This window comes from Vollenhovia emeryi, unplaced genomic scaffold (genome assembly GCF_000949405.1).
Source record: "Vollenhovia emeryi isolate VEMERY1.0 unplaced genomic scaffold, V.emery_V1.0 DF939521.1, whole genome shotgun sequence".
NCBI classification, from domain to species: Eukaryota; Metazoa; Arthropoda; class Insecta; order Hymenoptera; family Formicidae; genus Vollenhovia; species Vollenhovia emeryi.
In genome coordinates, this window is record NW_011966845.1 from 49,629 (window position 1) to 63,717 (window position 14,089).

The 14,089-nt window shown below is 35.2% G+C and overlaps 1 protein-coding gene across 5 annotated transcripts; it reads right to left on the minus strand.

Moving 5' to 3' along the window:
- Positions 1 to 835: 835 nt before the first annotated feature.
- Positions 836 to 13,100, minus strand: LOC105557324 (glutamate receptor-interacting protein 1). 5 transcript variants are annotated; one of them, XM_012004538.1, is made up of 7 exons: positions 12,550 to 13,100; positions 12,118 to 12,175; positions 11,346 to 11,897; positions 5,525 to 6,042; positions 5,104 to 5,423; positions 1,494 to 1,718; positions 836 to 1,405 (listed from the first exon to the last, which is right to left on the minus strand). In XM_012004538.1, exons 3-7 carry the CDS (start codon positions 11,878 to 11,880, stop codon positions 1,084 to 1,086), a joined length of 1,920 nt encoding a protein of 639 aa, XP_011859928.1. In that variant the 5' UTR covers positions 11,881 to 11,897; positions 12,118 to 12,175; positions 12,550 to 13,100; the 3' UTR covers positions 836 to 1,083. The 5 variants fall into 5 exon arrangements, with proteins under 5 accessions (XP_011859928.1, XP_011859924.1, XP_011859926.1 ...); XM_012004534.1 differs by having other exon boundaries at positions 11,346 to 12,175; XM_012004536.1 differs by lacking the exon at positions 12,550 to 13,100 and having other exon boundaries at positions 12,118 to 12,519.
- Between the last annotated feature and the right edge of the window lie 989 nt (positions 13,101 to 14,089).

Consider the following 14,089-nt stretch of genomic DNA (forward strand, 5'->3'; position numbering starts at 1 on the left):
TATATATAAAAAATTTGTTGTGTACATTACAATTCCCTCTTCAAGTTAGTATATAAAATAATTCTTTTTTTCAAAAATGCTTGTTTTCTATATAATTAGTGATCTTTATATCTTATCTTCATTATACCCATATGAATGCGCGCGCACATGCATAAGCATAAATACATGTATATATTTGTTTTGGCTTTGTATAAACTCAAAAAGATGTGATATACATTTTTCGAGTGTAATGTGAAAATTACTGTTTTCTAGGTAATTATATTCTATATTTTCGTATCGATGACGTAATAAGCTCTATTTAGTTTCTCAACTCTGAAACTAAACCTGCTGCATAAGATTTGTACAGATCAAAATTATTATTTTTAGCTAATTGCTGGCCCAATTAGCCTTAACTACGAATCTGACTACATTCCTCAAAATTATTCTTATTAAGTATATAAACAATATGTACACCATTTTTGACATTCAAAAGTGTCTCACGTTTGAGAGGTATTATTTATTATTGTATTATATAATATAGACTTATGTTGTATACATATATTACATTGTGCATCTTACAAAATGATTGCATCTTCTAAATCGTTCAGATACAACAGATTTATATACGTACAATCTAATAATGTATAAACTACGCTCAACGCTGTTTTGATTTTATTTATACTTTCTAAATTATTAACCTTTTAAATGTCAATGATGTAGACCCGTGTTCACGGGTTGTGTGGAGAGTATGCGTGCATGCGAATGGAATTGTACGTAGGAGAACATGTTCTAGCAGAAAAAAATTAATCTATACAGTTATTTTTATAAATAAAATACACATGTGTACAAAAATATATTAAAAACATTTAATATTCGAGCTAGTGCTCATATATAAAACATTACAGACGCATTCTAATTGTAAGAATGCAACTACTAGTATCAATAGCGTCTACGTTTTTTTTCTTATAGATCTCTAAAATATATCTGCTATAAGAACTATAGTTAAAGAATGAATTTTAAAATATCTAGAATATAACTGATGAAATTGAATTGGATTGTAATGATACTGTTAGTTCAATCGCAGGTGGTGATTATTGTAGCCATCTATAAAGTTTTTACACTGTTTTGCGGGGATAAGGGTCTTGCTACCGTTAAATCTAAACGCGGCCCGGCTGCTGCAATTAGCGGAACAGCCAAACAACAATCGCAGTCTTCCGTACTAGTTTCATTCACTTGAAGAATCCTGTCGTATGGCCGCAAAATGCCATCACATGGTCCGCCAGGACGCAAACGATTTATGTAAACGCCACGTTCATAAAGACCATCTGACACCGAGAATCCAAAATCTTCATAGACTGGATCCTTATGAAGCGACACATGTACTATTTGTTGGGATCGGTTGTTGGAAATCTGTTGTTCTTGTGCCCTGAATTTTATGAAAAAAAGAGAAAACATTACACAAATGCATAATCGCTGTCGAAAAAATCTGAAGTGTGGCTAATTAATTTTGATACCCTGGATAAGGTGGTATTGATAAATCTAATTGACCACTATCCGTAGAAGCAGTATCCCAAAGTCTCAATATTTCCGGCATGGTACCACTACTGTTTGCCAGTTCGCCCCAAGAATCCACCGCGCTATCCACACTGGGAAGACTCTCTCTGCCCGAACGTAATGCACCATTCGGAAATTGCGCCTGAACTGTATCGCTTCCTATACTGGGCTCTCTACAATAATCCCTGCAAAAATCTTCCTTCAAACCTCTTTGTACCAAGATTTTTTGCAATCCTTTGAAATTCAAAACTTTTGATTTGATCTTTATTTTCTACTATCAGTATTTGATAACAGATTGAAATAGATAATTTTTTTCATCGCAGACCGTTGAGTATTTAAGATTTTTTATTTATATTTACAATAAAATTAAATGTATATATTAAACTTTTAAACTATTAAAAGAATTCTGCTATGAATTAAATTAAGTAAATCGAACGTTCATCTTTATAAAAAATAAAAATTTTTACCGTAGTTTATTATTACTTTGTTCTTTTTATTTCGTTTGTACTCAAAATGTCGGCGATTACAAGATATTTCAATTTTATTAACATCATTTGAAAAATTAGCATTTTAGAGCCAATTATTTATACTTTTTATACTTCTTTCAATTTCATTTATATCTTAAAACTACGGGGGAAGTAAAATTATCCGCAATATAGCTGTAAATTTTGTGTAAGTAAAACTAGAATACTTAAAATAATATCATTTTTCACCATAGTTTCGTTGCTTTTTAATACCTATTTAACAGTTACATAAGTTTCTTTATATCCTTAGAAAAACACATTTTTTTACTGAATAGCGAGCCACGCTTGCACCGCGTTCTTCAGTTCTTGTTCTGAGATGAATCTACGACTTTTTAATGTCTCTTTGAGTTATTAACAGATTGAATTACACAGATTGTGCGTACAGAGCTAGCTCACCAATTGTTACAAATTTGTGCACAATATACAGGGTGTCAGACTCGTTAGTAGCCAAACTAAAAATTACGATAGATTGGGTTAAAGTGAGTAGAAAAGTCATGTACCGTTGTGCAAAATTAGCAATAGTTATCGCGTAATTGATAAAAACGTCTGGTCGAATGAACGCACAAGGAGCGGAAGGCCGGACCCGGCAGGCATGCAAAATGGTTTATTTGGTTTATATCTCCTACACACAGAAAAATATTATTGTACAGTCAAGAAAAGTAATTACTCAGTTTATTTTATTCCGTTTAAGTAATAGTTTGCTCCAACAAAGAATATTTTCTTAATAATAGTTTTAAGATAATACTTGTTATTAGTCTTAGAAAAGCTTGCCATCTTATACTCAAAGAAAGAATTTATTCTTCTTTGAAGAAAATTAGAAAACTTATGGAAGAATTCCGTATGCTTCTTTTAATAAAGTCAGAAGAAACAAAATTGTTTTGCTTCAAATAATTCTATGTATTCTTGTTTCAAGTACTAGACTTACTAAGAACCAGAATATATTTTGAGTAAATATCACACTTGCGACGACATTATGATAGATTTGCGGATATATAAACTTATCAAATACTTGGAACAATTAATATTTACTTGCAGGTAGTATATATTTTTCTGTGTGTAGGACACAGTAGGGAGAGGTGGAGTCACGCATTGAATGACGAGCGACGTAACTATTGCTAATTTTGCACAACGGTACGTGACTTTTCTTCTCAGTTTAACCCAATCTACCGTAATTTTTAGGTTGGCTACAAACGAGCTGACACCCTGTATAAAGAAGCTTAACGATTAAACAAGTGTGTTAAAAAATAAAGAGACTATGTTGAAAAATTATATTATTTTAAGTACTCTAATTTTATTTACATAAAATCTACAGCTGCATTGTGAATAATTTTTTACCCTCGTACGTCGCTTTCAAGTTTTCCGAATTTTGAGAAGAAAATAATTTGACCAGTTTTTTAAAATACAATCGCAAAACGGTTAATGGCATTTGAAAGAAAATTGTTTGTACTTTTGTATTTTGTTTTTAATTTTGTATCTCAAAGGGTTCAAAACAGCGTTTTTCAGTTTTTACATATTTATAAAAATAATCCATATAAATAATAAAAATAAACAATAACAACTGAAACAGAACTGATACGAATCTAATACAATTAATTGAAGATGCCATTTTTTTATCAAGCTAAATCTTTAGTAGAACGAAATAAATATTTTGTTGCTGCTTTATTTATCGATCTTAAAAGACACCTTTTGTTGGAACAGTAAATCTACATACTTTAAGTCGTTTAATCGACAAATAATCGGTGCGCAGTTTTTAAGGTTGAAAAAGTATAAAAAATTTAATCAGAAATATTGTTATTAGGCTGCCAAGATGTAGCCCAATCGAAAAATGGCATATTCCTCAGTCAATTGTAAAAAGAATTAACTAAAATAAAATTTACACATCTAGACCAATTTTATCTAAGGTGGCTTCTGCATAAACCAGCCAAAAGTAGAAAACATTGTAATTTAAATATTTTGTAGTTGCAAGTTTTATCTATTACCTAGTAGAAAATTACGCGAAATTTTTAGAGCCGGTCACCAATGAAATAAAAGAAAGAAAAATATTTTAAACTTATTCTTTTTAACATAGGGGTTATAGGTCGATCACTCGCAGAAGCACTTTTAGCACTTAATATTATTTCATAGAAAAAGAGTAGATCTTAACAAAAATGAGATTAATATAATAAATGTCATAAGGATTCCAATGCGCTATTATTGTATACATATATGTATATGAGGTTACCTCTGCAAACAAATACTTATTAGTAAAGTCAAAAAAATGTTTTGAGAAAATCTTACAGCTGTTTGAAATTTGAAAACGTCACATATTTTGAAATGTCCATATACAGAATGGGCGATTTTAATGTCCCACCCAAAATATTTAATTTCCTACGTCTTTTACAAAAAACATTTCCAACAAATGGTTGGTCCAACAATTGAGGTTGTTTGACCTCAAGGGGGATATAAGAGAGCGGTATCAATTTGTTTGCTAATGGCGCCACTTTAGAGATTTCATCATGGCGGTTATTTTTTTAAATGGAAGTCGATTTTTTCTCGAAATGAAAGTTGTAGCTGACGAAACGAATGCAACGATTTTTGTTCTTTAAAATTGGATAATTTTTCACTGAATTTTCACCGTAACATCGGGCCGATCTTATCATTTAGATATTATGCCGACGTCGGCGCGATGTTACAGCCGGTGCTGGGCCGACAGTGTCGCAAGTTGGCAACCGATGTTGGCCCGATACTGGCCCATTTCTAAAACCGTACCTGGGACAGGCTTGAGGTCAAACAACTTTTGTAGGAAATATTTTTGTAAAAGGCGTAGAAAATAAAATATTTGAGGTGAAACATTAAAATAACCCACCCTGTATAACCTAGTATATCAATGAATTTGATCAATAATGCATTAAGTGATAGTTTTTTTATGAAAAAAGTTACATGAATTTATAAAAATAAAAAAGACCCCACCAAAGCACCCATACTATTCGCTCTTTCGTGCAGGAGTCACCTTAAAATAAGACATTCAAAGGATTAATTCTCAAACGTTTTGCTTATCTTTGAATACCTTATTTCCGTAGTAGGATCTGGCTTTCTGATAGTTAAAGCGACCACCGATCCGCCAGGTCGATGCAATAATTGAGCCGCTTGCCTCAAGTCTCCAGGGTCCAGTTTTTGTCCGTCTATCGCAAGCAACCTGTCTCCAGACGCTAAACTGCCAGTTCGATAAGCGAGCGATCCTCGACGGACCTCTGTGATTATTAAATCCTCGTTTACCGTGAGACCTAGATCGGGCTGGCCGCCTAATGGCCTAGCCACTCTCACCGTAAAAATTCCAGAACTCGGCACCACCGATCCACCCACTTTGTATTCTATCACTAACTCGATCTAATCGTGTTAAACATACAAAAAATAATTAATAAGAAGACATTTTGTTCCATTCACTTCTGGAAATATTTTTCTACGAAAACTCGAAGAAAGACATTTACCATCTGCGATGTCTCCAATATATTGATTACTTCTGACGGTTGCAAATCACGCAACATTCTCCGATTAATCGCTATGGCCTTATCACCAGGCAAAAGGATGCCGCTTCGTTCTGCCGGACCACCAGCTTCCAGCAAGCTCACTGTATAATTCATGTGATCTTCGGCCAATTTGAGCGCAAGACCAAAACCGCGATGATCAGGCCGGAGAACAATCGTCAAGCTCTCTTTCATCTGCAGAGTTTGATTTGAGTTTTGCTGGGCCTGCGGCTGTGCCTTTCGTTTGACCGTTCTCGCGCTGGGTGGTCGCGGTAATATCTGCAGTCTGGCAATACGACAACTCTCGGAATTATTTCTAAGCAGTTTGGCGGCGGTCATAGCATCCTGAACAGACGTATCGTCCACAGCTAACAGTCGATCCCCTGCCTGCAATACACCACACCGATCCGCGGTGCTTGCCGGACGAAGGCTGTCAATGTAGACACCAGTTGATGTTTCTCTCACAGTTAAACCAAGCTCTCCTGAGAATGTCCAATTTATACATAATTTAATTTAATAGGTATAATAAACAAAAATATACAAAAATGTCGGACTCTCGATATTGATACTTAATTAACAAGGAAATAAGATATTGAGAGTTAAAGAAGCGGATCTTGAGGTTCGTCAAATTTTGCAATTATTATAGTCGATCAGACGTTTTGGCGGTTTCGGTTATGTTTATAACCATCTTCAGCGTAAAAACTCATTCTCCTCAGCGAGAAATGACTTGTCGATCGACGTCGAAACGAAGTCGAATCGACGTCAATATGACGGTTTCGATGTCGATACGATATCGTTTCAACGTTAATCGACAAGTCATTTCTGATGACGTGCTTAGTTGTGTTCCTGGTGATGTAAGTGTTCGACAGTTAACAAATGATAAGGTTCCATAAAGCTTGGTTACTCGATTACAGTCTATAATTAAGTTGAGAACATTGATTGATGCGTGTTCTTAAAATTCGACATCGTTTCGACGATTCATTTCTCACTGGGTCTAAAGCTGAATTCGTCTTTTTTTGTTTTGCTTTAAACCCAAAATTGTATTTTAATGACAATTTGCATACATGTATGACGTCCCAGGGGACGTTAGAATATTATTATTCCTTCTTTCTCCGCGACCCGCGACTCCTTTTAACCTAAGTATTTTATAATTCGACGTTATAAAAGATTGACTCTGAAGAGTTGTACGTCCAGTTATTATTCTTTCGCATACCAAGATTAGACCGGTCAATCTGATTACACTTCCGCGAAGCGGTATCGCAGGCCCTATAAACACCGCGCGGCAGCTAGCCTTTGAGATTTTCGCCGACACCTCGCCCTTCTCCCAAAAAATTCCGTAGGCAACGGGGGCAGATCGTCATCAAAGCGACGCAATCGCGTCACTCATAGTCGTGACATCGAAGTGTACAGACAGGCGAACAGGCAAGGTACTTGGCTTACTATCGATTCCAGAAGTTATAGACGAGGGAAGGACAAGTCAAATTTCAAGGAAGGAAATAACCAACAATATCGAATTCAGAAGGAAAAATATAAAATATCAAGGATTTAGACGATCTGCCCTGGTTGTTAAAGCATTGTAAGTCAATAATTTTGACGTTTTTCTATTATATTGATTATTCTTGACTATATTAATACTAAATTACTTGTAACCATATAATCAATTTTTGCTAGCTGTTAGTCACATTATCAATATTCGATTTTTCTTCATTTGTATTTTCAATTATCTCATTTGTGTACTTACCATAATCTTAATTTTCATCATTATTATCAATTTACTATTTTATTACTGATTCCCTGTATTAATTAATTTTATATTAACTTTCTGTATCATTGATTTTATATTGACTTTCTGTATCATTGATTTTATATTGACTTTCTGTATCATTGATTTTATATTGACTTTCTGTATTATTGATTTTATATTGACTTTCTGTATTATTAATTTTATATTGACTTTCTGTATCATTGATTTTATATTGACTTTCTGTGTTAATGATTTTATATTAACTTTCTGTATTATCGAATTTATTTACTGATTTTCTGTATTATTTACTCTATATTGATTGATTGTATTATTTACTTCCATCGTTTTCGACATGGTACATTATAATAATCATTAAATCCAATTCAATTTTACTCTATCCCTCGATTTGTTATTGCCCTCCAATGCTCTCACTATCCCAGACTAATACCGGTGTAGGCAGGTAGGCCCAAAAATAGAGAGCAATTTACCGTTCAGTTAGACCGAGGTCTAGCAGGACATAATACATGTATGTATACCTATCAACCACAGATTTGAGACTATTAATTGAAAATGTCTACTATATGAAATAAAATCAGACTTGTGCATTGCAACTTAATATATTTTTTATTATGTTATTCATTATTTTATAATAAAAGAAAAAATAATCTAAAATATTTAAAAGTTCTATAAAAAATTATTTAGAAGATGAAAAAGCATTAGACATTAAAGAATATTAGAAACTTTTTCACTAAAGCAGCCATATTTAATTACTCTTTTTTACTAATTTAGGTTATCTAACTGCGTGTTTATTTATTCCCTTAACAAAAAGTAACGAAGTAATTACTAGAAAATTACTGTATATCAGTAATTGAATCATTAGAAATTACTGATGTACAGTAATTTTCTAGTAATTATTTCGTTGTTTTTCTGTAAGGGTTTTTTTTCAGAAGACTCTTATGCATTTTCTTGGAATTAAACAATGCTATTTTAACTGTGCTAAATACGTACAATTCCTTAGCTAAAAGTTATTAAGTAAAAAATTACCAAGAGGTTGGAAAAATTGGTCCTGATTCTAGAACTCTAATTTTCTTATTTATATCTAATATTTATCTAATATTTCTTATTTCTCCGTTGTGCGCAGATCTTACCTGATAAATACTATACTTACACTGCTTGACATATGATTTCACCTTTTAAAATAATTTTAAAAAATCGTACTTTTATATACATACGATGTCTCACTAGAATATTTTTAAATTTTATATGTCATTTGAAATTTTTGACTAGCAGCGTAGATAGGGGATAAATAGATGAATTAAAAAATTTTAATCAGTATCAAGAAATTATTTTGAAAGGTGAAATCATATGCCAAGCAGTGTAAGTATAGTGTTTATCAGGTAAGATCTGCGCACAACGGAGAAATAAGAAATATTAGATAAATATTAGATATAAATAAGAAAATTAGAGTTCTAGAATCAGGACCAATTTTTCCAACCTCTTGGTAATTTTAAGCTAATTATAATAGTTCAATTAAATGTCTTTGTCTAATTTGAAGGAAAAAAAGACACATAATTTAACTATTAGTTAACTTACCAAGAGATTAAAACATAGGGCCCTCAATCTTCTTAATAAATATCACAGATAAATTATATATTATGTTGTATCTATAAAATATATTATTTATGTCCTATTTGTATCCATTGTGCGTTATGTTTAATTTGAATTTCTAATATTTAATTTTTATTCCTAATATTTAACATTTATCGTTGTTTCTCGATAACATCTTGAGGAAACGAAGGAGAGCTTGCTTATTGTCACCAGTAATGATTAGAAATTTAGACGGGAAACTAATAGTCAGCCCAACTGGCTAATTATTTAATCGATTTATTACACAACGTTTCGACCCTATTTTTTGGGTCCTTTTCGAGTGATACTGCAAATGAACAACAACAATGCAGTTATGAACAATGTAGGATAATAAATAAAAAGGAATTAGTTAAATAGTTAAAAGTTCAGTAACGCACCTGAGTCAATCATCGTCGTCGAATAAGACAGAGTCGAGTTATAAAATATATGTATACGTGTGAGCACTGTGGTAGTTGGGTTCGAACTAATTTATTAGTCATGTCTTAAGAACAATACAAGGTCATGCGAACTAAACAGTTTTGATTACACAGTTATACATTTCATTTAAGTTTTCAGTGTCTGTTTGTAAATTAAGAGTGTTATCGGTCTTTTTAATATAAAACATTTCAGTGATTTTTCTTTTTCTTCTAACGCGCTCGCAATGTAAAATTTTTGGTTCCGACCAATTAAACTCGTGATCATGTAATGCACGGTGTTTGCTGACTACAGAGTGGCAGCTTTCGTCTTTTTTTGTCATTTTTATGTTCTTTGATTCTGGTCAGAAGGTGTCGTTTGGTTTGCCCAATGTAAGAGACTTCACAGTCATTGCAATTAATACGGTACATGACTTCGGTTTTTTTGTCCCAATTTACTTGATCTTTGCCTCTTTTAATAATTTTGTCTAATTTTTTTGGGACAGTGTAGATGGTGTTTAGACCTGTTTTTTCAAATTTGTGCTAATTTTGTCTGTCAGTCCTTTAATATAGGGGAGAATAATGCTTATTTTAGGGTCAAAGATTTTTTTATTATTAGCGTTCGTGCAGTCAGTAAGTATGGTATCCCGTCTTTTCAGTTCGTTCAGTTTAGTATTTACGTGTTTGTTAATGATTTTATTAGGGAAGGAGTTATTGATTAAAATGTTCTTAACAAGATCTATGTATATTTTGTTTCCAGTATTTTTTGTCAGAAAGTAAAATTGCGTGGTTAGCTAAGTTAATAATGGTGTTAATTTTTATTTGGGTGGGTTAATATTTAAGTGGGTGGCTAGAGTAGTAATTAACGTATCGTCCAGAGAAGGTAGGTTTTTGGTACCAATTTGTCAAGATCTTGTTATTGTTGTCTTTAATAAGTGTCACGTCAAGAAACGGGATGGAGTTGTGTGATTCGGTTTCATAAGTGAATCTCAATCGTAGATGGTAATTGTTAAATATAGAGAGAACAAAGTCAATCTTGGTCTTAGGTAGAACAGTGAGAATGTCATCCACGTATCTATAGAATATGGGAACATCAAATCTCAGTTTCTGCAGACAAGCTGTCTCCAGGTCTTCTATTACCATGTCTGCCAATATAGTTGACAAAGGAGACCCCCATGGGGCTTCCGAAGATCTGCTCATAGAACTGTCCGTCAAACTTAAAACTAGTGGAATTTAGAATTAATTCAACAGCATATAAGAACTGTGGTAAGCTAAGTAATCTATTGGGTGAAATGTCACTCCAACGTTTTTTAATAGCTCCAATCACAAGTTCTTTCGGGAGCGGGGGGCGGACCGGAAGGAATGACTCTGTCAATGCCCGACCGCCCCCCCCCCCCAAAGTCAAAGCACCGCGCAGGCCACCGCAGGAGTTTAGTGGGTAAGCTCGCGCGCCAAACAACATCTCGGCGCGCACCTCGTTGAGGGGCAGTCCCACATAACCCGGGTTAAGTTAACAAAACCCCCTCCCAGGGGGGTCCCGGGTATCCATAAAGGATTCACCTGCGTTAACAAAAAAAAAGTTCTTTCGGGATGTTAGTGAAGAGTGAAGTGACGTCCAGTGATACAAGCAGATCCCCAGAAGAACGTTACTGAACTTTTAACTATTTAATTAAATCCTTTTTATTTATTAACCTACATTGTTCATAACTGCGTTGTTGTTGTTGTTGTTGATTTGCAGTATCACTCGAAAAAGACCCAAAAAACCAGGGTCGAAACGTTGTGTAATAAATCGATTAAATAATTAGCCAGTTGGGTTGACTATTAGTTTCCCGTCTCAATCTTGAGGAGACTTATGAATTTGTACGATTACTAGGTTGATAAGTACTTTCCATGACAATCGCTTTATGCCTCTGGTTACTATTAAAGTTAATATTTATAGCCTTTGAAACACTAGATAAATAAGTAAACGAAAGCTTTTACATCTGAAGGAGAAGTACTATACCTGAAAGGCCACGTTCCAATTGAACAAGCAATGGACCCGAAGTGGCCGCTCGTGCCTCCTCCATATTCGCGACGTCATATTCAATGGTAAGAGACGCAATCGGTGTGTCCGAGCTCCTTCTAAGCGCGCGTTGTGCCTCAGCCAAGGTAAGTCCGCGTAGCTCGGTATCGTCCACAGCCAGCAATCGGTCACCGGGCCTAACTCTACCCTCTTTAGCGGCCGGACCGTCTGCTTTCACCCCCGTCACCACCAGAGCCCTCGACATCCCTCCGCGAAGAGTCACACCGAGACTACCATCCTCACGTTCCACTCGTACCTGCGCAACTTTTGATGAGACGCCGGAAAGCGGCGATAGCGTGCCGATAATACTTGTCTCTTGGTCATCTGGCAACAAGAAGCTATGAGGATGGTATTGTGTCTGCGTGAGCGTCTCCTCCGTTCTCGTTGAGTCAGAGCTCGCGGACGTGGCGACGCTTCCGGGCCTAGTTCGGCTTTTGTGCGAGCGCATCGTCGCCAATCTCAACGAACTGAACATCTTCGTCAACCTTTAGTCTAAAATTCCGTGACTCAATATATTAAATATGTCCAAAAATTAAACCAGCGAAATGATTATCATTTCGAGAACATTATTTTCGCAAAAAAAAAGAAGACTATCTCTCACTAATAATCCCACTTGCAATTCTTCTCCTTCCTTTGTTTACAACGTTACACATGTGGAGACTGTAGATCAGTCCAATTGTTTAAAACAAGTAATAAATCACGAATCACTTACAGTTAAAGCAAATCGTGCAAGAACTCTTCTTTTCTCACAGCGACATCCTGCATCCTCACTGAATTACATTAACAAAATACGAATATTTCATATTACACTGTACCTATACACATGTCGTTATACTGTTCTTCAGATTAAAACAAAGGGTTAAAGAAAGATATTTAATATACAATGCATGACTCCTTATCCCATAACATTCGATAATAAATTCACCAAAGCTGATATATTTGTAGGAATAAAACATATATGCTTGTGTATACGTATGTGTGTGTGTGTGCACGTATGTGTTCTTAGTCTCATAAATGTGTCGGTTTTGGAAAATTTATTAGATATTGAAAGATACGGAAGCGCTCGTTAGTAAAACACGCGCGCTAGCGTGATGGTGCATCGAGTTCCCGGTTCAATTAGGAAAAACCAAAATCTCTCACTTACAAAACGAAAGAACAACGCAAATATGAGAAATCGAATTTTAACGGCATAATCAAGAATTATTTTTTCTCGCGTATTAAATTGATTACGGCCTCGATTTCTTTGTTCTAGTATAAGACGCAGCGCGTGAAACCGTCGCCGCTGTTCGTCGCGGCCGAAACCCCGTAGAACTGAATGCAGAACTGTAACGAGTCACGATACGGCTCTCAAAAATAACTCCTCCTATATAGGGCCGCATCTCCGCGCAGACGAGCGCGTTCTATTTATATGATCGATATCCACGGTTTTTGCTTTACGTGCGGAGATCGTGCGGCCCTGCGGAGATCGGATACCCCCCACAGTCGCCATAACGCCGAATGAGAGACCTATCCCAGATAGCAAATTGTCTGCATTATGCCAACATAACGCATTTACATCTGTTCATAGATGTGTCGGCATATTTGCAACAATTGAGTCGGCATATGAAGTGCACGTGAACAGCTTGGTTTGCCTAACACATTGTGACACACAACTTGTCGTTACAACATCAGCAAGCCTTGCCGGATTTATGTATGAGAGTAATGATCATATGAATATCCCTGGTAAAAATTCCGTTAAAAACGGATAGAACGTGGATTCTATCCGTTTCTGACTGCTCTACTATGCGTTTTTGGCCCTGCAATTACGGATAGAAGCAGATGAAAAATGTTGCAGAACCTATAAGATTATGTACGCAAAAACAGTAGGGAAATGCTAACTGCATCTAACTGATTCCTAATGAAATGGAACTTATCCGAATCTATGGGCAGACATAATTACGAATCCTATCCGTTCCTATACGCAGTCAGTTTTGAATGTCTATCCGCATCTAACTGCGGAACCAGACAGGATATATCTATCTGCATTTGTTCGTAACAGTGACGTCCGTTCTATCCGTTGCTTACTACAAATGCGTATACGTATCCTATTAGTTTCTTCCAAAAGACAAATCGAACCCAATCTATCAATTGAGTGCAATTAGAAGTTCGTTGGATCAGCCGTTGTTGAGAACCGAAAATCTGTGGGCCCGTCAACTCGCGTACTCGCGTAAACTTACACGGCGGTGTTGCGCGCTCGGTTCTAGCTAGCTTATACTTGGCGCGAGACACTACCGCGTCTCGTGATTCATATTTGAGTTGTCCCTGAACGCACATTATGTATATTATATACGAACATAAAAATTATACAAAAATGCTTTATTTATTCTTAAAAATTACCACAATTATCAGAAATAGACTATAATTTTGAAAATATATAGTGCTGATTAACCTTTAATAACTGGGTACAGTTGCACTTGTTATTTGTTGTAATTTTATTGTTAGACAATTCAATACGTACAGAGGCAATGCGATTTTCTATCAGCAATTACGTCTACGTATCGATTGCAACGAGTAAGTACAGGATGCGGACAGAAACCGATACGAATCATATTAATAATTGCAAACAGATTCCTAGAGGTCGACATTTGCATACAGACGCAGATGGATACGGTATCCGCAATTGCGGATAGATACCGTCAGCATCC

What these genes read in the sequence shown, in the direction of transcription:
- LOC105557324 (XM_012004538.1), bottom strand. Translation starts at nt 11,880, where the DNA reads ATGTTCAGTTCGTTGAGATTGGCGACGATGCGCTCGCACAAAAGCCGA. An exon ending in ATTGGAACGTGGCCTTTCAG is followed by an intron (nt 6,043 to 11,345) that starts GTATAGTACTTC and finishes GGACATTCTCAG; the next exon opens with GAGAGCTTGGTTTAACTGTG. An exon ending in TCAATACCACCTTATCCAGG is followed by an intron (nt 1,406 to 1,493) that starts GTATCAAAATTA and finishes CATAAAATTCAG; the next exon opens with GGCACAAGAACAACAGATTT.